Source organism: Sapajus apella, unplaced genomic scaffold, assembly GCF_009761245.1.
Source record: "Sapajus apella isolate SASKATOON/1434 unplaced genomic scaffold, GSC_monkey_1.0 scaffold1, whole genome shotgun sequence".
In the NCBI taxonomy this organism is placed as follows: Eukaryota; Metazoa; Chordata; class Mammalia; order Primates; family Cebidae; genus Sapajus; species Sapajus apella.
In genome coordinates this window covers 72,182,385-72,207,345 of record NW_022436941.1, presented here as the reverse complement: position 1 = coordinate 72,207,345, position 24,961 = coordinate 72,182,385, and the positions used below count along the sequence as shown (strand labels likewise).

The 24,961-nt window shown below is 35.6% G+C and overlaps 1 protein-coding gene across 8 annotated transcripts in view; it reads left to right on the top strand.

The window, feature by feature from the left end:
* The window catches only part of ERBIN (erbb2 interacting protein), a 140,157-nt gene that overhangs the window by 54,023 nt on the left and 61,173 nt on the right, over positions 1-24,961 (top strand). For 7 of the 8 annotated variants that reach the window (XM_032279398.1, XM_032279424.1, XM_032279417.1 and 4 more), the window contains exons 2-7: positions 752-799; positions 4,738-4,935; positions 6,809-6,926; positions 21,029-21,107; positions 22,517-22,606; positions 23,628-23,684. In XM_032279398.1, coding sequence (XP_032135289.1) covers positions 4,747-4,935; positions 6,809-6,926; positions 21,029-21,107; positions 22,517-22,606; positions 23,628-23,684 — 533 coding nt within the window. In that variant the 5' untranslated portion in view covers positions 752-799; positions 4,738-4,746. The remainder of the gene's footprint in view (positions 1-751; positions 800-4,737; positions 4,936-6,808; positions 6,927-21,028; positions 21,108-22,516; positions 22,607-23,627; positions 23,685-24,961) is intronic. The other variant, XM_032279407.1, reaches the window with a different exon arrangement.

The window sequence follows — 24,961 nt, the reverse complement described above, 5'->3', positions numbered from 1 at the left end:
GGTTAGACCGCACAAGCTCTAGACTAATTCCAATTGGCTATTTTAAAAAGAGCAGGGATCCAAGCTGGCGTGGCAGGGTGGGTGTGTTGGTGAAGGATGGTTATGGACAGGATCAGAGCAAGTAGCCAGGGGTGACCTAGGTCAAAGAAGGTGACTGGAGCAGATGACCCAGATGAGTCAGGATGGAGCCTGGGGCAAGAGGAACAGATGTGAACTACTGATTAGAACCAGTGGAGAAGGTTGTTTACTGGAATTACAAGGAAGTTAAACCTTAAAATAGAGGATTAAAGAATAAGAGAGCTGAACACACATACTAATTCTTTGAAGAGAAACTTGGGGTTCACTGTTACAGTGGTATGCACCTGTACTACTTAGGAGGCTACTTAGGAGGCTGAGGTGGGAGGATTGATTGAATCCAGGAGTTTGAGGCTGCAGTGAGCCATATTTGTGCCACTGGACTCCAGCCTAGGTGACAGAGGGAGAACCAGTCTCTCAAAAAAAAAGAAAAAAAGCCTAATCATTTATTTAGAAACTAGTAAATGTGTGTGTATGTGTGTGCATACACTTGTGTGTGTGTGTTTTAAGAGGCTACTATTTTGGTTTGACTATTTGGTCTTAACTATTTTCAGTTTACAAATTTAAAGTTTTGAGAAGTTTAACTTTTATATAAATTAGAAATTAAAAGAGACGTTTCTTAGTCATAAAGATCCATTTTTATTGTTAATTTTGGCTCTGTTTTTGCTTTCCATAGAATGTTGGCTCAATTAAGAAACATCAGGGAGATAAATTCAACCCAGTGGTAAGTAACTTTGATTTATTTTGGTAGAAAGTTTTCAGCAGCCAGTTGCGGGGGCACATGCCTGTAATCCCAGCACTTTGGGAGACCAATGTGAGAGGATCACTTGAGTCCAGGAGTTCAAGACCAACCTGGGCAAAATGGTGAAATTCCCATCTCTGCAGAAATTACAAAAAGTAGCTGGGCATGGTGGCTGGTGGCATAGCGATAGCCTCGGGAGGCTGAAGTGGAAAGATCCCTTGAGTCTGGGAGGTCGAGGGAGCAGTGAGCCAAGATTGCACCTTTGCACTCCAGCGTGGACAAGTGTGACCCTGTTTTTTTTTTTGTTGTTGTTGTTGTTTTGTTTGTTTGTTTTTGAGATGGAGTCTCTCTCTGTCGCCCAGGCTGGAGTGCAGTGTCGTGACCTCGGCTTACTGCAACCTCCGCCTCCTGGGTTCAAGTGATTCCCCTGCCTCAGCCTCCCTAGTAGCTGGGACTACAGGTGCATGCCACCATGCCCAGCTAATTTTTTGTATTTTTAGTAGAGACGGTATTTAACCATGTTAGCCAGGATGGTCTTGATCTCCTGACCTCATGATCTGCCTGCCCCGGCCTCCCAAAGTGCTGGGATGACAGGCATGAGTCACTGCGCCCGGACTTTTTTTTTTTTTTTTTGGAAGCTTATTACGGTGCTCATTTTCTGGGTCCATACTTTCTTTTGCATTCTGATTAGAAGATTCTTACGTCTACAGTGTTATTTCTGATTTATAAAGTGACTCTTCCTTAAGACATACCTGAAATTCTAATTAGCAGTTCCATGTTGATCAGTTCAGTTCTGATCAGGTGGGGCTTTTTTCCTTTTTGACTACTTCCTTGTATTATTGTGTAAAGGAGAATTGGTCTTTGGGTACTATTACTCATTTACTTCCCTTTCATATGTTACTTTCCTCCTCTGCCCTCAAGAATTAAGGTCCTTATCCTTTCTTATCAGTCAGCAGTTTTTAGTCTATACCACTTCCATTTGCAGTCCTATATAGATTTGGGGTTCATTTTTATATTGGTACCAGGCCTACTGAATTTGATCTGAGGTCTAAAGTGCTTTCTTTATAGTTTCAATTTATAGAAAGTTTTCCTTTGAGATGTAAACTCTGTGTAGCTTCCTAGAATCAAACATGTAATCTTCCTTTTCTGAATTCGTTCTCCTTTCAGAGAAGTTCTGTAATTTCTGTTTATCTGTCTGCAACGTAATTAGCTCCACAGGAAAAAACTTGGAAATTATTTTATCTCCATCAATAATTACTTGATCCTATAAATTGCCTTGTACCTCAAGTGCCCTATGTATTTTTTTTTTTTTGAGACGGAGTCTCACTCTGTTGCCAGGTTTGAGTGCAGCTGCTCAATCTCAGTTCAGTGCAGTGGCTCAGTCTTGGTTCACTGCAACCTCTGCCTCCCTGATTCAAGCGATTCTCCTGCCTCAACCTCCTGAGTAGCTGGGACTACAGGCACGAACCACTGCACACAGCTAATTTTTGCATTTTTAGTAGAGATGGGGTTTCACCATGTTGGCCAGGATGGTCTCGATCTCCTGACCTTGTGATCTGCCCACCTTGGCCTCCCAAAGTGCTGGAATTGCAGGTGTGAGTCACTGCACCCAGCCTAGTGCCCTGCATCTTTATATGTTATTTTTAATGTTTGGACCTCTTATTGTCCAGTGGCTATTAAGCATTTAAAATGTGTGACTGATAAGGAGTCTTAAATTTTTTTTGATTTGGCTTTTAATATTAAGTTTAAATAGCCAAATGTGTCTAGTGGCTACCATACTGGACATAGCAGACAGAATTCTTTCCCATTCTTAAGTGTCCTCCTAACTCAATATCAGTGTATTAAAATGTCTAGAACAAGAAATTTTGTGTTCATTTTTGGAATTTTTTAAATGATCTAATAAGCACAGAAGTAAAATCTAAATTCTCTTTTGGCAATTAAAATCTTATTAGGTGAACTGTTTATTCTTACTGGTAAAACATGCCTTAAAAACATAAATTGTTACTAATAAACTTTTCTGAATATTATTTGTTGACAAAGATTTTAGATGGAAATATTTAATGTTTGACATCTTAGTTTCTTTTTGTAAATTCTGAAGGAGAAACATGTAGTGAAGATTTACTGATACTTGAATTGTTTAAAGCAACTTCCTTCAAGTATATATTATTACATATTGAGAAGCAGTATAGAAGAGCACAGACTCAGTTTCTTCATGGAAAAATGCAGATAACAGTACATATTTTAGAAAGTTGTTGAGATGATGAAGTGAGAGTCTGCCTATAGTTTATCTAGAGAACTTTGCACAGTGCCTGGTATAGAGTGATTGAGTAAGTATAGTCAAAAAACTTTTTTTTTTTTTTAAGACAGAGTCTGGCTGTGTCACCTAGGCTGGAGTGCAGTGGCACAATCTCGGCCCGCTGCACCCTCTTCCCTCCCAGGTTCAAGCAATTATTCTGCTCAGTCTCCCAAGTAGCTGAGATTACAGGCATGCACTACCACACCCAGCCAATTTTTTTGTATTTTTAGTAGAGTTGGAGTTTCATCATGTTGGCCAGGCTGGTTTTGAACTCCTGACCTCAAGTGATCCACCTGCCTCGGCCTCCCACAGTGTTATGATTACAGGCGTGAGCCACTGTGCCAGGCCTAGAATAGTCAAATTTTTAAAAAGATTGCAAGGGAAATACATATCTTACTCATTCTCACTTTTAAAATATCATGTAGTATGAAGTAGAAGAGTTAGAAGCAGTGCCTTGCCAGATCCATGTTAATAGCCCAAGGCAAAAGGAAAAATCACTAATATCAGATCCTGTCTTTATTTTAACATTGGATATTTTGTTTATACATGGATTCTTTTTCAGTAATCTGTATTTTTAAAACATTATATTGAGATATTGTACTTATCTTGATTACTGAAGTTTTTGATACCTCCTTATATTTTGTGCCTGAGGCCTGACTGGTCTTAACCTAGTCTTGGTCCTGGGTAATCTAATACTCTAATAGCATCTTCTGTCAACAGCAAGAATGGATTGCTTTACATAGAATTGATAACACTAATTATCATTTTTATTTATTCCTAATATTGCTATAAAGTTGCCAATATATTTGTGTGAATTTTTTGGTTTAATTTTATCTTAGAGTATGCTGCACAATTCAGATTTTTAAAAGTCTGTTTTTAAACTTGTATTTCTTCAAGTGAATTGCTTTAATATTTGTGCAAATATAATCTTACTTTGCTAATATAATCTTAGCCTAGTTAGAATTAACCTATGTTCACTAATTCAAAATTGGCCTTTTCCCTCAATTAATTTGAAATCTTTATTTAAGCAAGTTTATGCACCAATGTGTTACCATAAACACATTTGAGACATATAAAAGTTCTTTAGAAAAACAATATGACCAATATTTAATTGAAACAAAATATACTTGGGGTAGGCGAGAATTTTCATGTGTAAATTTTCATGTGGAAACTTTGACTTTTCATAGGGAAGTTACAGGATGATTGATTCCTGATGGCTGGTTAGGAAGACCTGAAAATATCTTCACATTCCCACTTCCTACTCAAAACTGTACCTAATCAAGTCCTTAATGAAGACACATAGAACTTTTAGAGCCAGAAATTAAGTAAAATTAAGTAAAAGTCTTGCCATATTAAGAGTTTTTCTTACTTATGGTTTTTGAAGAAGCATGTAAATGGCCACTTCATGGATTGTTTTGTGAAGTACTAAAGAGCTTCAGTTTAATTTGAAATCCAGTAGCTGTGAATGTGGATATTAAAGCAATGTTAAATGGGTTCCATTGTGCTTGTACCGTGGCGGGAGAAGTATTCATCTGTGACATATGAACTGTAATAGATTGCAATGATTTGTGAAAAACCATTGTAATATGTATGTTTTAAATTTCTTTTTATTTGAATATTACAGTGTCTAAAAATGACTACAAAACGAAGTTTGTTTGTGCGGTTGGTGCCATGTCGCTGTCTACGAGGGGAAGAGGAGACTGTCACTACTCTTGATTATTCTCATTGCAGCTTGGAACAAGTTCCCAAAGAGATTTTTAATTTTGAAAAAACCTTGGAGGAGCTCTATTTAGATGCTAATCAGATTGAAGAGCTTCCAAAGGTATGCTAATACTTCCTTTCAAGAATTACCTTTGGATATTTTTATACCGAGAAATACAATATTCCTAATATTGCTATAAAGTTGCCAATATATTTGTGTGGTGTCTGAATTTTTTGGTTTAATTTTATCTTTTTTTTTTTCCTAATTTTATCTTAAAGTATGCCGCACAATTCAAATTTTTTAAAGTTGATTTTTAAACATATTTCTTTAAGTTAATTGCTTTAGTACTTGCGCAAATAACTTAAAGTTTTGTATTTAATCTTAGTTGTATCCATTAAGGTAAATAATGAGACTAAATAATTTCTGGAATCAGTAGTTTTAACTAGACCAATAATTGAAATTAATGCTGTCTTTTTCTAGTTTTCATAAGACATTAATGTGCATTGTTATAATTGAGGACAATTGCCCTTTTAGTTACCATATTATAATTTTATCGTTAAATAGCTTTTTTGAATTCATACAGATAATGTTTTTCTCCATTTACAATTTGTTTGGAAAGATTCTGGAGGACTTAGATTTCTGAAGTCTAGTAACATAACAACTGGAAGGAGAAAGTTGGTTTGTTGCCCTAAAACACCTTCTCAAGTTATCACCTTGTTTTTTTTTTTAACTAAACTTTTTTCAGCGTACTTTTTCTTCTTAAATCCCAGTCTCTCACTATCGTATAACAATTTCCCCTCTCATTATCCTATACCAAATTAAATTGCTTTAATTGTTAAGATCTTTTGCCATTGAAACAGCAGTGTTTTTGAAACTATGGGCGGAGACCCATTGGTAGCTCAAATCAATTTAGTATGTGTGGGCAGCATTTTGAAAAAAAGGACTATAAATCTGAACTATGAGAATTAGGAACAATAGGACACTTAGATAAGTTAGAATTTTCACATAAACAAGGAATAATTTGTTAGTGTCAGTATGTCCTGTATGATTAAAGTGTGTCCCTATAATTGTGGGATATACTTGTACTAAAAAAATTATTTGTTGTTTATCTGAAATTCAAATTTAATGAATATCTTATATCTACTCTTACAACCTTAATTATAAAAAATAGGAAATAGAGTGTGTTACATATAGCTATTGTTTCATGAAAATATTTTAGATTTGTGTGTGTATACATACTGTTTGCAACAGGTTTTTTTCTGGTGGTCAGTAGTAAGCACATTTTGAAAGCCACTACTATCCTAGGGGTTATCTTATACAGAAATTTTTATATGGCTTTGGATAAAAATTAAAGGCTGTTAGTCATATGTTTATGAACTAGAAACCTAGGTTGTGGTAGGGTAATTTACTGTTCTTCCTTATATGTTGTTTTTCAGCAGGCAATTTATCTTCCTTAGCCAGTTCTAGAGAATATGGAAGACCAAAATTGGTCTTCTTCTCTAATCACCACCAGTAGAGTCTTGGTTTAGTAGTTTTATCGAAAAGGGAAAATCTTGCTGTAACAGTGCAAATAACTGAATCATTTATGTCTTATCATTGCTAATATTAACATTTTTAGAAGAATACTCTTCTTAAATAGGGCTTTCATTTCAGAATAAGGTTGCTTGAAAGCCAACTCCAGAGCTTATCACATTTAATAGCCACTTTTTTTGTTACTAACCCAACAGAGGATATAGCCATATACTTATTCTCACTAAGTGCATTTTACTTAAGGTAGAAGTATGAAGATATAAATTAATCTGAATGGTTCAGTTGTATTCATATCCATAATAGCATAATCAGAACAATGAGACATCTTTCCTGGTGTTAGTGTAGATGTTATAACTCACTCAGTTTTAATATGGCTAATTTTATTTATGTGTGTAAAAGTTAGTACATGAAATATTTAAGGTTATATATATAATTGACATTCTTTCTTCCCTTTTTTCAATAGCAACTTTTTAACTGTCAGTCTTTACACAAACTGAGTTTGCCAGACAATGATTTAACAACGTTACCAGCATCCATTGCGAACCTTATTAATCTCAGGGAACTGGATGTCAGCAAGAATGGTAAGGTTTTTTTGCCCACAATTTTTTGTACTTGGGAACATGTTTCATTACTAAGATTTCTATTGCATTTTCCAAAAGTAAAAATATAAAAATAAGTTAAATCTAATGTATTAATACTAAATTCATCTAAGAATATGTTTGTTTTCTGTAAAGACATTTGCCCCACTTTAAAGGTTTTACAACCCGTTTTGTATCAAATACAGTAAAATTAAATGTTACAGCCTTGGCTTGGCATTTGTTTATGTACATATAAAATTCGTGATAGCTTAAAGCATGTGGAGAATAAATGTAAGGGCTTTTCATTTATATTTTTAATTGTGGTCATCATGTTGCAGGTTAGATCTCTTGTACTCAATTCTCCTGTCAAACTGAAATTTTATATCCTTTGAACAACATATTCCAGTCCTCCATCCCTGCTTCCCCATCCCCAGCCCCTGCTAACCACCATGATACTCTGCCTCTGCAAAATTCCATTTGTAAGTTAGCTTATTTGGTATTTTTTTTTCTCTGTCCCTAGCCTGTTTTACTTAACATAATATCCTCCAGGTTTCCCTATGTTATTGCAAATTAACAGAGTTTTCTTCTTTTTAAAGGCTGAATAGTACTCCATGGTGTAACATTTTCTTTATTCATTCATCCATTGATGGACACTTAGGTTGACTTCTTATCTTGGCTATTGTGAATAGCGCTAAAATTAACATGGGAGTGTAAATATTTCAACATACTTATTTTATTCCCTTTGATACATATTCAGTAGTGGGATTGCTGGATCTTGTGATAGTTCTCATTTTTTTAAGGAACCCCCAAACTGTTTTCCATAATGGCTATACTAATTTACATCCCCAGCAACAGTGTGCAAGCATTCTCTTTTCTCCACATCCTCGTCAGCACTTATCTTTTGTCTTTTTTACTCATTCTAACAGATGTGAGGTCCTATCTCACTGTAGATTTAATTTGCATTTCCCTGGTGATAATGATGTTGAACATTTTTCATATATCTGTTGGTCATTTGTGTCTTCTGTTGAGAACTACCTATTCAGGTCATTTGCCAATTTTTAAGTCAGGCTACTTGTTTTTTTTGTTATTGAGATTTTTGAGTTCCTTATATTTTGAATACTAACCCGTTATCAGATGTATAGCTTGCAAACATTTTCTCCCACACCATAGGCTGTTTCTTCTTTGGCTGTACAGGAGCTGTTTTGTGTGATGTGATCCCATTTGTCTGTTTTTGCTTTTTTTGCCCGTGTTTTTGGGGTCATATTAAAAAAAAATCATTGTTCAAGCCATTGCCAAGCTTTAGAATGTCATGGAGCTTTTCTCCTATATTTTCTTCTAGTAGTTTTATAGTTTCAGGTGTTATAGTTAAGTCTTTATCTGTTTTGAGTTGATTTTTTATATGGTGTAAGATAAGGGTTTAATTTCATTCTTCTGCTTGTGGGTGTCCAGTTGTCCCAACATACTTTATTGAGGAGACTGTCCTTTACCCATTGTGTATTTGTGGCACCTTTGTCAAAAATTGACAAAATGCATCGATTTATTTTTGGGCTTTCTATTCTTTTCTATTGGTCTGCATCTGTATTCCTGTCCTTACTACGTTACTTTGATTACGATTGCTTCGTAGCATATTTTGAAGTCAGGTGTGATGCCTGCAGTTTAGTTCTTTTTGTTCACCATTGCTTTGGGTATTCAGTCTTTTGTGGCTCCATATGAATTGTAGGATCGTTTTTTTCTTTTTCTATGAAAAATATCATTGGAATTTTGATAGGGATTGGGTTGAATCTATAGACCACTTTGGGTAATATGGACATTTTACAATATTGATTTTCAAGTCTATGAACAAAGGATATATTTCCATTTATTGTGCTGCTTCAATTTTTTTTCATCAAATGTTCTATAGTTTTGAGTGTGTATGTCTTTTACCTCTTTTGTTAAGTTTATTTCTAAGTATTTTATGCTTTTGGTAGCTATTATAAATGGGATTGCTTTCTTAATATCCTTTTCACATAGTTTGTTGTTAGTATATAAAAATGCTACTGATTTTCATATGTTGATTTTGTATTTTGTAACTTTACTGAATTTATTCTAACAGTTTGTTGGATTCTTTAGGGTTTTCTATATATAACATTCTGTTGTCTGCAAATAGGGACAATTCAGCTTCTCCTATTCAAATTTGGAATCCTTTTCTTTCTTTCTCTGGGTAGGACTTAAGTACAACATTGAAAAGAAGTGGCAGGAATAGATATCCTTGCCTTGTCCCAGATCTTAGAGGAAAAACTTTTAACTTTTTTTTTTTTTAATGGAGATGGGGTTTTACCATGTTGGCCAGGATGGCCTCGATCTCTTGACCTTATGATTTGCCCGCCTTGGCCTCCCAAAGTGCTGGGATTACAGGCGTGAGCCACAGCACCTGGCCAGCTTTCAACTTTTCATTGTTAAGTATGATGTGAGCTGTGGGTTTGTCACATATGGCCTTTATGGTGTTGAGGTGCTTTCCATCTATACCTGATTTGTTGAGAGTTTATTATGAAAGGACGTAGAGTTTTGTCAAATGCATTCTCTGCATTCATTGAGAGATTTTTTTCCTTCATTTTGTTAACGTGGTATATCACATTTATATATATGTTGTAATTATTAACAAGGCTAAGTAGTCTTGTTGAGTGTGTTTAGTTTGATATTCATTGAGAAAAGTATGGAAGATATATTTTAAAATGTTAAGTCCTTACCTCAGAAGGAGAGAAAAATCAGCGCTTGAAATTTTAGAATGAGCATATGTTTCTTTTATAATTACAAAAGAGAAATCACATGAGGATAAATTTTAAATGGTCTGACCACATATAGGACTTTCAGTAAACACTAAATACTGTCATGTTCAAATAATACTTCTCATGAGAATTGGGGAAAAAAACTTTAATAAGTACCACTAAGTTAGTGCAGCAGTGCCAGCAAGTATGTAGTAATCATATTCCACAGCCCTTAGCTCCAAAGTCATTCTTTGTTCTAGTGATGTGAGTATCCAGAAGTAATCCTTCCTAAATTTTAGGACTTATTATGAACCATTTTAGGGCTTATTAGAAGTCATTTTGTTTTCACAATTAACAGTTAACTTTGGCAAGCTAATATAACCAGGTGTCTGTCTGCGCGCGCGCGCGCACGCGCGCACACACACACACACACACAGTTATGTTGGCTCACACCTGCTATCTAAGCACTTTGGGAGGTTGAGGCAGGCAGATCAGTTGAGGTCAGGCGTTCAAGACCAGCCTGGCCAATGTGGTGAAACCCCATCTCTACTGAAAGAGAGTCGTTAATTTTTAATACAAAAATTAACCAGGTGTGGTGACTCACGCCTGTAATCCCAGCTACTTGGGAGGTTGAGGCATGAGAATCACTTGAACCCTGGGAGGTGGCGGTTGCAGTGAGCCGATATTGCAGCACTGCGCTCCAGCCTGGGTGACACGGCAAGACTCTGTCTCAAAAAAAAAAAAAAAAAATTAATATACATATATAAAATCCACTTACAAAGTTCTATTTATTTTAGTTTCAGGCTGTTGAAATATATGTTTTGTAGGATTAAGATCAAATTAACACTTCTGTTTTAAGAAATAAAACCTGTTTTTAGGATTTATGATTTACTTATATCCATCCTAGGTTAAGGTGAAGTTTGTAGTGGTTATTTGACTTTCAGTTCACAATAGCTAATAAATTTTAGCTTTAAAGGTAGTATTGTATTTTATTTTATCTTTTGCTATTGAGCTGTTTAACTTTAGGGCTATTTGTATTTTTAATAAATTTGTTATTTAATTTGTATTTAGATTGGATTTATTCATAGTGATGTCTTGCTTTTTATCTAGCTATCTTAAAAATTTTGAGCTGGGCACAGTGGCTGACACCTGTAATCCCAGCACTTTGGGAGGTCAAAGTGGAAGGATCTCTTGAGCTCAAGAGTTTGAGACCACCCTGGGCAACATAGCAAGACCTTGTTTCTGCTAAAAATCATAAACTTAGCTGGGCATGTGGCATGTGCCTGTGATTCCGACTACTCGAGGCTGTTGTGGGAGGACTGCTTGAGCCTGGGAAGTTAAGGCTGCAGTAAGCTGTGATCATGCCATGGCACTCCAGCCTGGTAAATAGAGCAAGACCCTGTCTCTCCCCCCCACCCCCCCAAAAAAAAACAAACCCAAATAAGAAACCTACATAAAAGGTAAAAGAACACCCATGGCTTGACCAGTTTTAGCGTTTTGTTACATTTGTCTTATTTCTCTTTTTCATGTACGTGAATTTAAATATGTTCAAGAAAAAGATATATGCGTATTATTGCTTATATAAAATGTCTTTTTGCCTGGGTGCGGTGGCTCACGCCTGTAATCCCAGCACTTTGGGAGGCCAAGGCAGGTGGATCACCTGAGGTCAGTAGTTTACAACCAGCCTGGCCAACGTGGTGAAAACCCATCTCTTCTAAAAATGCAAAAAATTAGCCGCGCGTGGTGGCAAGCGCCTGTAATTTCACCTACTTGGGAGGCTGAGACAGGAGAATTGCTTGAGTCTGGGAGGCGGAGGTGGCAGTGAGCTGAGATCACAACATTGCACTCCAGCCTGGGTGATAAGAGGGAGAATCCATCTCAAAAAATAAAAAAAAGCAACTTTTTGCTAAGTTGTAGGCATCATGTCTTTATTCCTAAATGTAGGAATATGTATACCTTAAGAACAGGGAAATCGCAATAACCACAACATCATTATCACTCTCGAGAAATTTAATATCACTTTTTTCCTGTTGCCTAATAATGCCCTTTGAACTCTGTCGGCCCCTTCTCCACATCCTGTCTTACAAGTTAAAGATGATGTAAAGCATTTAGTTGTGTCACTGGTCCCTTTAAATCAGGAACAGTTTGCTTACGTTTTTCACGACAGTTTCCATTTTTGAAGAGTTTAGATCAGTCGCCTTTTGATTTGTGTGACTTTTCCCTTCATGATTTTATTCAGGCTAAATGTCTGCCATTTCAAGCTTTTCCTTGAGGGCAGTGTGAAATTTGTGTTTCCATCCCTAGTACTTAGTATAGTGCCTGGTGGTGCCTGATAAATTCCAAGGTAAATGAACTTGATTACCATCCTGTCTCTACCTATGTTGACAGATAAATTAATCCAGAGTATTACAGAATTGTAGAATTATCATTTTAGAAGTCATCATATCTACCTTTTCATCCTAAAGGAGTATCTCTACATATGTTAACAGATAAATCAATCCAAAGTATTATAGAATTCTGGAATTATTTTCACTTTAGAAGTCACCACATCTCACTTTTCATCCTAAAGGAGTATCTTTCTCGTCTTTTTAAATGGGGGTTTTTAAGTCTAATATTCAAGTTTATCATAATATGCTAGGTACCGTTTTCAGATTCGTTGGCTGTTGTGCCCTGTTTAAAAGGAGTCAGGAAACTGGCGACATACTTCGTTATTCATCATATCATCAAGCTGTATTTCTTTAAAAGCATTTGCTTTTAGGATTTTTGCTTTAAGGCTGTCATAGTTTCTGATTTTTAGGTAGTTCTTTCAGTGTTTTTCAATTGGTAAGGTAGCATGGTTTAGGAATAAAAAGAAATGACCTCTGTTCTTTGTTTATTGGTCTGGTTCTTACCTTGGGGACTTAATCTAAATTTGTTAGTTCATCTGTGTGACTGTTAAACACATGAAATGGATCAGTCTAGGAAGTACATAATTTTAAGAGCTTTAATATTTGTGTTAAGAAATTCAGGTTTTTTTTTACAGTCTGTGATAAAACTGGAGTGTTAATTTGTTCTGAGTCTTATTTTGCTCTTTTCTTTCTTTTCCAAATTTTTAGTTTACTGTACATCTTTATTTTACTTAAAGTTTGGGGGAATACATGTGCTGAACACGCAGGTTTATTACATAGGTATGCATAGGCCATGGTGGTTTGCTGCACATATCAACCCATCATCTAGGTTTGAAGTTTCACATGCATTAGGTATTTGTCCTAATGCTTTCTCCCTCCTTTCCCCTCACTCCCTGTCAGGCCCTAGTGTGTGATGTTTCCCTCCCTGTGTCCATGTGTTGTCATTGTTTAACTCCCACTTAGAAGTGAGAACATGCGGTATTTGGTTTTCTGTTCATGTGTTAGTTTGCTGAGGATGATAGCTTCTAGCTTCATCCATGTTCCTGCAAAGGACATGAACTCATTCTTTTTTATGGCTGCATAGTATTCCATGGTGCATATGTGCCACGTTTTCTTTATCCAGTCTATCATTTATGGGCATTTGGGTTGGTTCCAAGTTTTTGCTATTGTAAATAGTGCTGCAGTAAACATACGTGTGCATGTATGCTTTTTAAAGTTACAAAAAGTTCTCCAAGCTGCTATCCCAAGACATTGCAAATGGCACCCAGTATTAGAGAAATGATCTGTTATTGTATTCAAATGGCTTTTCTTGTAGGGAAGACTGAGATGATGATGAAGACATTCTGTCAAGGTGGTTGATGGGGAAAGCTGGTGGGGAGGGGAGATAAAAGAAAAACTGTGTAAGCTATTAATTCTCTTATATGAACATACTGAATAAAACGCCAAAGATTACAAGGCAAAGAAACCAGAAAATGTAGCTCAGATCTTTCTGTCTAATATGGGAATACTAACGAGGTTAACCAAGGTCTTTCTTTTTAGTTGAGTCAAAAAGCCCAGGAAGAGTGAATTGAAAGTTTGTGGTCAAAGCACAAAGCAGTTCTTTGAACCTGAGAAAATCTGATGATTGGGGAGAAACTAGTGGAAAAGGCTTTTCACATTAAGCTAAAAGAAGTTAAATTGAGGCCGAGTGCAATGGCTCATGCCTGTAATCCTAGCACTTTGGGAGGCTCAGGCGGGTGGATCACTAGGTAAGGAGTTCAAGACCAGACTGGCTAACATGGTGAAACCCCATCTCTACTAAAAAATGCAAAAATTAGCTGGGTGTGGTAGCTCGTGCCCGTAATCCCAGCTACTTAGGAGGCTGAGGTAGGAGAATTGCTTGAACTGGGACCTGGGAGGTGGAGGTTGCAGTGAGTCGAGATTGTGCCACTGCACTCCAGCCTGGGCTACAGACGAGACTTATCTCAAAAAAAAAAAAAAGACGAAGTTAAGTTGATTGAGAAGATATTACAGATTGATGGAGAAGTTATGGTTTTTTGCTCTTGTATTTTAAATTTCTAAAATTACCATTTTGCTTTGTAGTTAATGATGTTTGAGCTTAGCTTTTTTAATAAATCACTTTATTTAAGATAATGAAAGAAGAAAAACCAGGTTTTACACTGTCCTAAAACTTAATGTTTAGACTGATGATTTCTGGCCACTGCCAAGTGTTTATATAAATGTAGACTGTTAACTAGAGTGTGCACTCACTTGTGTCCTATCATAGCATAGGCCTTACTACTCATTGTGTTATATCTGGTCTGAATCATAACATCTAGTATCCTCTGAAAGCTATCGTCATTTGAGTTTGCCATTTGCAGTTAGTTTTGACCAGAACTCAGTGTTTTATTCTGTAGTATGGTAATCATTGCCTTTGGAGTGCAGGAGCAGTAAGGGACTCCTGTTCACTTATTTCAACAACTGGGCCAGTGGGATGTTGACACCTGCCTGGCAAAGACCACCGGTTTAACAATTTGGATTTACTACTTTATAGTGAGCAAAAACTCAATATTATTGGGATTCTTGAGGGTCACAGAAGGTGTAGAAAAGAAAAAAGACATACAGGATTTGGGCTTTTCTTGGTGATACTGGGAAAGTTTCAGATAATAAGGGTTGCCCTGGATGGGATACTGTCAAGAAGTGGAGTAATTCTATGATGAGGTATCTTAATGTTATCTATAGGGAAGTTGCTTGGAGTACAACTAAAGCTGTAATCAGTAAACAATACATCAGTCACTTATTATCTAGGAAAAGGGGCTGTTGAGTATTTTTTGGCTTGGACAATAAGCATGTTTTGTCTTTTTTCAGACATGATTATAAATTTGTTTTTGTCTTGATACGTCATCATTACAGAATGGCGTAGTGTGATATTGATGTTCTGTGAAATAGTTTTGTTCAATAGGAGAATCTGAATACCAGGGCTTGTTTGTAGTAAGACCAAGGACCAGCTGATACCATCAGCCCAGGTCAGCTCCTAGGTGTCAGGAGGAGTTTTCTCTTTCTCAGAAGTTAAGAGAGAGAGTTCTTCTGTAACTAAATGAGAGTGATTTGAAGAAGACAGCTGTGTTTTATGATATCTAATCTAGTGCTTCATTTTACGTTTGAATGGCAGTCTTTTTCTTTCTTTTTTTTTTTTTTTAAGAGGCAGCATCTCACTCTTTTGCTCAGACTGGAATATAGTAGCATGATCATAGCTCACTGCATCCCAAGCTCCTGGGCCCAAGGGATCCTTCCACTTCAGCCTCCTGAGTAGCTGGGACTACAGCTGTGCACCACCATGCTTGGCTAATTATTTTTTAATTATTATTATTTTTTTTAAGAGATAGGGTTTTGCCATGTTGCCCAAGCTGATCTTGAACTCCTTGGCCTCAAGCAATACTCCTAATACTTCTGCATTGACCTCCCAAACTGGTGGGACTATAGGCATGAGCCACCATGCCTGGCCAGCAGAATTTTCTTACTAAAAAAGTATATGTCAAAGAAGCAGCATTATTTATTGAAGTTGTGATAATGAGAAAAGAACAGATAGTTGACACTGTTAGAGAATTAAGAAGTAAATTGTGATGAAATTCAGTCCTGCGTGTGTGTATGTGTGTGTGTGAGAGAGATAGTTAAGACAGAATCTTGCTTCGTCACCCAGGCTGGAGTACAGTGGTGTGATCTCAGCACACTGCAGTCTCCACCACTCGGTTCAAGTGATTCTCGTGCCTTAGCCTCCCACCTGTAACTGAGACTACAGGTGGAGGCCACCACACCTGGCTAATTTTTTTGTTTGCTTTTTTAGTATACATGGGTTTTTGCCATGTTGGCCAGGCTGTTCTCAAACTCATGACCTCATATGATCTGCCTGCCTCAGCCTCCCAAAGTGCTGGTGTTACACATGAGAGCCACCACACCCTGCTGGTGTACTTTATATATAAGGATAAAATGAGCCATCTTTGGAGAGTAGGTAACACAATTGTTGAGGGTAGGCCTTGAGCAAGAACTTCCAAAAGCCATGTGGATAACTAAGGTAAGGATGTACCAGAAGCTATTTTGTAAGGTGCAGGTGTCTATAGCATGTGTGAGGACTGTTGTTCCCAGGGTAACTAAAACATTTAGGGTAAGCAAGATGGGAGTGCAATAGGAATAGAAGCCAGGGAGGTAGGAATTTGGAGAAGCAGCTAATGAAGGGCCTTGGAGGCACTTTAACATTTACTGCCAGTAAAATAGAGTTACTTGGAAAGTTTTGAATATGATGTGACTTGTGTTTAAGTTCAGAGCATGTGACTTGTGTTTAAGTTTAGCTATATATATAGACAGGATCTGTGGGCATATGGGTGAAAAACAACCATTTCAAATGCTGTTTCAGTCATCTGAGGTGATAGTGATGGAAATAATGAGATGAGGACATTCCCTGGATATGATTGAAGGTGGAATTGACAGCAGTTCATGATAGATTGGATGTGGGATGTGAGAGAAGAGTCAAGGATGTCCTCAGTGATTTTGGTCTTGCCCTTGGAAAGACAGAGTTGCCATCAGCTGAGATGTGGAAATCTGTGAGAGTTATAAGTTTTAATGAAACAAATCAGGAGCTCAGTTTTTTTGAGATCTAGTTGTTCATAGGGGTCTGGAGTTTAGTCAAGAGAAAAGCTGCGCTAGAGATACATATTTGGGAATTGTCACTATATGGATGTTTAAAGCTTGAGATTAAATGCATTTGCCAAGGACATGAAAATGAATCAAAAGAAGGCTAAAGAATGAGCCCTTGTTGGACCCCAACATTGAACAGATCTAGAATAAGAGGAGAAAGTACAAAAGCTACCGAGAAAGAACATTGCTAATGTACGTGGGAGAAGCTAGTCAAGTAGAAATGTTTGTTTTCCTAACTACCTTTTAGCCTTAGTATTTGAGTTACCTAGCAGTTTCTAATACTAACACATTTGCTGAATAACTTTGAAGACAGGTAATTTCAGCTTGGGATAGGTCGAGTTTGAGGCACCTGAACAAAATGTAATGGGCTTTTGAGAATTCTCAGCAGCAGCTAAAGAAGAAGGTGGGAACTGGAGGTTAACAAACTGAGAACCTAGAAATGTATATGGTAGGAATTAAAGTCAGACTAAATGCATTGCTAGCAATTTTCAAAAGTAGAAAACCAGTGTTTGAAAACTATTTGCTTAGGGCAAAATACTACTGTGTATCTGAAAACCAATAATTATTTAGAATTTATAATTTCACAGGCATTTGTGGAGTACTTTTTATTAACAACATGCTATGGAATCAAGTACTTTAAAATATGAAAATATGAAGTATTCATTTGTATTTGTGGGAGATGATGCAAGCATTAATTTCCATTAAATAATATTAAGCTAATAAATATATTTTTATGTGAATTAAATATAATATTTATATTATATTTAATTATAATATAAATTATATTATATAATTTATATTAAAGATATATAAAATATATCTTGAAATTATTCTCCATATGGTATTTTAGATCAGTAGAACATATTATATGGTCTTAGGTCTCTTTCTGTTTAGATAGACTTTATCATATACTAAAAATGCTATAACTCCTAGAAATAATATCTTTATTTGGCTATTTCAAAAATACTTTATAGATTTTAATAAAAACCAATAAAGATGAGATATTTAGCAAAATTTTAAAATGAATTGGGATGCCAGTGAGAACAGTATAGAATGTTTTCCTGCCCCACCCAAACGTGGAATGTTTCACTTTTTAAAAAGTATACTGTATATTAAGAATTATATACCACAACCAGATCCATTCCATGTATTCAAGGTTGAATCATTATTTGAAAATCAGTGTAATCCACCACATCAGTAAACATATAATTAACTCAGCAATTCCAGTCTTAGGTATTTACCCAAGAGAAATGCAAACATTTTCACAGAATGACTTTAAAAAAATCACAAAAATGTTCAGTGCGACTTTTTCATAGTAATTCAAAACTCGCTCTGCTTACTCTGTAACTCTACAATTCTACCTTGGCCCTGGAGCAACACACATACCCTAGAATTCTAGCCCCACTGCTACCAGTTAGCACTACATGCTCTCCGTAGGCTCTGCAGCAGCAGACACTGTCCTTTCATTTAAAAAATATTTATTCAGTTCAGCAAAGGGGTGCTCTTGTAATATATTAGGAGCACCATTTTAATGCATTCTCAATGGACTGATCACTTAAAGACAATTTTTCGTTGAAGAACTAATAAAGACTTCACTCCTAAGGAAAATGTTCAATAACAAAGTATTTTGTATGTAAATGAATGAGAGAAAAGAAGATGGTAGGTAAGTGAAATTCAGCAAACGTTTGTTGTACAGAGATACAATGTACTAAATAGTTACATGTACTTAAAGTGGAGAATTGAGTCAATCTAAATAAAACCTACTAGTAATAATACAAAGAATACACAAGTACTACAAAATAATTCATTGTATAAATGCCCTAAAATGTATAATTGAAGTTTTTGGAGAGTTAGATTTCATTGAGTTTAGAAATCAGGACAGGTTCTCAGATGATTCTTCTGGTTTTACTGGGAGGAAGAGCATTCTAGGTAAAAAGAATGTCTTGTAGATCAGTGTTAATTTGGGGGCTTGGAATAGGATTGGCAAGTTTGTTTTACCAGTAAGAAAATTCCCATCTCCCATCTACAAAAGAAACATCTCCCATATTCCTTTTTGTCATCTTTCTATTAAAAATGAGTTTTTTCCCACTTAAAAGGGGAAGAATGAATGATGCAAAGCTACTAAATTTTGAAAGAGATTAAATGAAAAATAAATTACCAAAATCAATGTAAGAAGTAGAAAACTGAAAAGGCCAGGGAATGCAACATTAAATTGAAGTAGTAGTAAAAAAAAAAAGTTCCAGTTAAAAAATTCTATGTTTAGCATTTCGAACAACCACCAAACTATTTTCCATAGTGCGTATATCAGTTTGCATTCTTAACAGCAATGTGTGTAGTTCCCAGTTTCTCAACATCCTCACAAACACTTGTTACTTTCACATATTCCATTTATTTGTTAGGTCTCATGGATCCTTAGTCGTCTTTAGTTACTTCCTCAGTCTTCCTTTGTCTTTTTTTTTTTTTTTTGACCTTGATAGTTTTGAAAATTATTGGCCATTTATTTAATAGAATTTTTACTTTATTTGGATTCATTTGATGCTTGCTTATGATTAAATTCAGGTTGTATGTTTTTGGCAAATATATGTCTAAAGCGATATGTTATTGTTTCTCAGTACATCTCAGATTAGTTGCCAAATGATGATGATGTTAACTGATAATGCCAACTTTGAAGCAATTTTTAAGGTTAAAGTGGTGCTTGTCAGATTTACTATAAAGTGAATTTTTCCTTTTTAATTGCTAAGTATTTTGTGGAAGGAGTGTTTTTGAGTCTCTATTAATACTTTGTTGATCATCATACTTTTACCCACTAGTTTCAGCATCCATTGATGAGTTTTGACTGAAACAGTTACTACTGTGTCATTTCCTGTTTGGTGGTTTTGCATCATTCATTTTTCATCACCTGACATTCTATATATGATACTGTGGTAGACTTAGTGATGAAATTGAAAGGGTCTGAAATGGTTCTCTAATGACAATTCTGTTAATCATATCATGTTAATGGAGCAATAGGCTTTACAAACACGGGCTATGTAAAATTCATTTTTGGAATTTTTAAATGTTATTAATTAGCATTCCTTTAGTCTAGATTAGAACAGTGCATCTTAAAGTTGATCTGTGGACCAGTGGTAGTCCAAAAATTATTTGTTACTTTATTTTGGCTGTGATAATTTCAGGGAATGAGTAAATGTTCAGAATCTTTCACTGTAGTTGGACATTATTCTAGTCGTACAGTATTTTGTAAATGTATTGGTCCACAACAGATTGGAAAATTTGAAAACCGTAATCCTTTACCTCATTTGTCTTGAAAAGCACTGATCTAGGATACTCAAAAGCTGAAATGTCTAATAGAGCTATTGAATATCATCCATCATTGTATTCAGAAATCACTGCGTTTTAAAGCAGTTATCATATTTTGAGCATGACACTGGCTTATGTGAAGGGAAAAGGTTGAGAAAGGGGAATATAAATATAGTTAGGAAAAATAGGATAGGTGCAGGAAAGAGAAAATAATTCATTATTTTCTGGATAGACAATGCTGCCTTCAGGCATATCCACTGGCATATCTGATGTAGATTGTCTTCCTCTTCTGTGTGCAGCTTTATTTTCAGCTTTGCTTATGAATATTAGGAACCAGCTTAATCAAGAGCCCAGCATTTAATAAAAACAATCCTTGGCCTGCGTGGTGGCTTTTAGTAATCTCAGCATTTTGGGAGGGAGAGGTGGGTAGATCACCTGAGGTCAGGGGTTTGAGACCAGTCTGACCAACATGGTGAAACCTCATCTCTACTAAAATACAAAAATTAGCTGGGCGTGATGGTGGGTGCCTGTAATTTCAGCTACTCAGGAGCCTGAGGCTGGAGAATCACTTGAACCCAAGTGGCAGAGGTTGCAGAGTCTAGTTTGCGCCACTGCACTCCAGCCTGGGTGACAGAGCAAGACTCCCTCAAAGAAAAAAAGTCCTTTTTTAAAGTGAGAGAAACAGAAAGAACGTTAAATGTTCTACAATTTATGTCCTTAACATCACATGGGGAAGGCACTAATTTTCAGAAGAGGTAATAGAAGGAAAGAAAGGTAAAAACCAACCAAAGTAATCAGCAGTTATAAAGAGGCAAATGAAAAAAAGAGGAAAGAAAAAGAAATCGTTGCGGAGGTCATTGTTTAGTTCACAGTGGTGGTGTCAGTTCATCTAGTTCCTTATTAATTGGTAAATTACTTTAGAATCTGGAAAGTATATATTATTGTTACTGTTATTATTTAGGCCTTTGTAATAGATCTTTTAATTTGATCATTGTTTGTTTTCTAGGAATACAGGAGTTTCCAGAAAATATAAAAAATTGTAAAGTTTTGACAGTTGTGGAGGCCAGTGTAAACCCTATTTCTAAGTAAGTTCTGAGGTGAATTATAAATTACTTTTGTGAATAAAACAATTATGAAACAGTAGTAGATATTATTTTACCTATTTTAACAAAAATTTTATCTCAATCTTAAGTCTGTACAAAATACCAATTTTAGAGTTAAAAAGGAATCTTTTAAATAATCTTTCTAACCCCATATACTACTAACATAAAATTGTGATCCAAAAGAGATACTGAGAGTGTTTTACTCCAAGTTTTACAGATAGTTAAATGTCAGAAGTGAGACTAGAATCCTCATTTCTTATTGTTTTTTACCTGCTAGAAGAGTGTCTTTGCCTTCAAATCAGGTGTGTGGTGCCTTCAAACTTTTGAAAACAATAAAGGAAACCAAAAGTTTCTTCACAGTTTTAATAGAAGACAGAACAACAAGAAACAAAAACAACAAAACAATAACAAAAAAAGAAAAACTATGCTATTTGTTGCAGTGTATCAGATTGTGAATGTCCTTTTGTGATGGTGATGACTGCAAACAAAGTTTTCCTGGCATCAAGACTGTTAAATTTTGCGAAAATGGAATGGTGAAGCAAAAGATGGGTAGAAAGAAGCATACCAATCCAAAACAAACATGTAAAGATTATGTATAGTCTCACATGAAAATACTGCTCTAGCATCAAATTCTAGATCTGTACTCATTTCGTAATCAACAAAAAATAGAAGTAAAGCTAATACATGTAGGTTCTTACATGGCCCTGACATGTCATTCAGCTTTAAATGTTACTTGTTTTCATTTGCTTGTTATGAAATCGTATAATCTTTAAATTTAGGAGCCAAATGGTGAAATTGAAAATAATCTAAACCAGTGGTTCTCAACTGGGGGCTGTTGTGCCCCAGGAGACTTATGGCAGTTCCTGGAGACATTTTTTGGTTTTCATAATGGGGTATATGTGTGCATGCATGCACACTATTGGCATCTAATTTGTAGAGGTCAGTGTTATAGCTAGACATTCTACAGTGCACAAGATAGCTCATGTACAACAAAGAATTATTCAGCCCAGAATTTCTGTGCCAAAGTTTAGAATTTAGTCCTTTTAAGTGAGAGTAGATAAGGTAGATTTCAAATGATTTCAAGAGTGCCTGCTGATTTCAGAGCTATATCCTAAATATATTTTTATGTATTGTGGCTCATTCATAGTTGACTGTTTTGTTCAGATTTTACATTATTAAAACAAATATTACCTCATTTTCTGTTTACAAAGTGATGAAGATACATTGAAACAAGTAAGTTATTATAGAAGGCAAATCTTTGAAGGGGCTCTCATAAAAGTAAAGAAGTGATTATTATCTGTTGGAAAAATATCTTATGGGAGTCTTAGATTTTAATAAGAGACTGAATTTCTTATATGAAATTAATTTAAATTTTGATATGTTTTATATAGGCTCCCTGATGGATTTTCTCAGCTGTTAAACCTAACCCAGTTGTACCTGAATGATGCTTTCCTTGAGTTCTTACCAGCTAATTTTGGCAGGTAAATTATGGTTTCTTCTAAAACCTTTTATTATTAGCTCTTATAAAGTTTACAAAACTATAAGCTGCTTTGGTAGTACTAATTACAGTTTCATAGACTCTTTTTAAATTATTCCCAAGGATTGTGACTTTTATAGTTTCTTTGGTGACTTTGAATTAATTTTTCCAAGTAAACAATAATCAGTGAGAGTTTAAAAGAAAAAAAAAATGTTTTTTAAGGTGGCCAAAACAGGAAGTTTCAATGAGATTAATTTCTGTATGCTTGAGATACTGAATGTTACATTCTTAGCATTACATTCTAAAATGATTTAATAATTGGGTGATCTGTCTTCCCCTATAGAATCAAAATTCTTGAGAAAAGGGAATCTGTTTCTGGGGCAACCTCATTGTCTCTCTGCCACCCTCAAGTCTGAGTAATTTTTTTAAACAGATGAATGTATAATAGATATGAAGTTATTACTGAATTTAAATTAACTACTAGAGAAAATGGTAGCCAACTAAATGTTAATTTTTTTAGCCATCTTTTATCTAAAAATCATTGACGTACTTGTCAGGTTGCTCTTCAGTATCTGGCATTTACATCACTTAATCTGTTCATTTTCCCTCCAGTTTTAGTAGAATGTGCATCAATGAAGTGCCAGAGCATTTCTCCTCCTTTTGTTTCTTTATTTCTTCTCAGAGCTGCACTTTAGAGTTACATTATTGCTCTTGAATCTACCAAGAGTTAACAGTTTTTGGTAAAAGGTATGAAATGCTAGAGGATTGATACTTTTGAATAATCACTTTATCACTTTGAAAATGTGTGGAAGTGCTCACCCTTTTCCTCTGACCGTATTTCTGATGAGCAGAAATAGTCTTTTCTTCCTTTATATTTTATGTTGTATTCTGCAATTTTTAATATATTGCTTTGCATATAGTAATTATACAATTACATTGCTTCCTTTAAAACATTAGAATATGACATTAATTTATTAAATTCATTGTCTTTGTCTTAGATACATGATTTGTTCTTTGTATTGCAGATTAACTAAACTCCAAATATTAGAACTTAGAGAAAACCAGTTAAAAATGTTGCCTAAGTAAGTAAAGGTGCTATTCTTTTAAAAACTTAATTTATAATTTTTAATGCTTAAGTCTTTAAAAATGTAAATTTTTATTACCTAAAATGTGGTGCAAGTTATTTGTAAATCTTGTGTGGTCATCATAGTTTAATTAGTGGTGTTAAAATATTAAAATGTATGCATCTGTTGTTGGTGCTTAATGTGGTACTGTATTGGTAATGATTTATAGCTGTCTGAAATGCAGTCTTATGTGTGACATAAAAGTCAAAATAATTAAGTATGTAAAGCCCACCTCAGTCCTGAATAGAAATCCCAGGTTCATCTTCTAGAGTTCATACACATATTGCCCATTAAAAAGATCCATTGGGTCTTCATGTGAATCCTGATGATGATAGAACTTGATTGTCTGGACTTCTAGTGTATTATAAATTAGAAATGGTTCCCTAATGGTAAGCTAACATCAACAAGAGATGGCAATCCAAGAGCAAATAAAAAGATACAGCTGTAAAAGAAACAGCTCTATAAACTCAAAATGCACTGTAGTCTGTGGCTATTTATGGAACAAATGTCTTAAAACACTATGACTACATTGCTATGGTATTACAGTTTAAGGGTTGGCAAATTACAGTCTGTGATAAAATCTGGCTCACTGTCAATTTTTTTTTTTTTTTTTTTTTTTTTGAGACGGAGTTTCGCTCTTGTTACCCAGGCTGGAGTGCAATGGCGCGATCTCGGCTCACTGCAACCTCCGCCTCCTGGGTTCAGGCAATTCTCCTGCCTCAGCCTCCTGAGTAGCTGGGACTATAAGCACGCGCCACCATGCCCAGCTAATTTTTTGTGGTTTTAGTAGAGACGGGGTTTCACCATGTTGACCAGGATGGTCTCGATCTCTTGACCTCGTGATCCACCTGCCTCGGCCTCCCAAAGTGCTGGGATTACAGGTGTGAGCCACCGCGCTCAGCCTCACTGTCAATTTTTATAAATGAATATTTGATTGGAACACAGCTGCATGCATTCATGTACATATTGTCTGTGGCTGCTTTTGCTCTACAGTGATAAAGTAGTTGTCACTACTATATGCACCTGTTGTTGGTGTTAAGAGTGGTTGTCACTCCTCTATCACTGTAGGCCCTAAAATTTTTTACATCTACAGGACTTAAAATATTTACTGTCTGGCCCTTTACAGGAAAAATTTGCCAACTCACATTGAAATTACATCATCAAGATTTGTTACCACCCAGCCTGGGCAACAAAGCGAGACCCCCATCTCTATAGAAAATTAAAAAATTATTCAG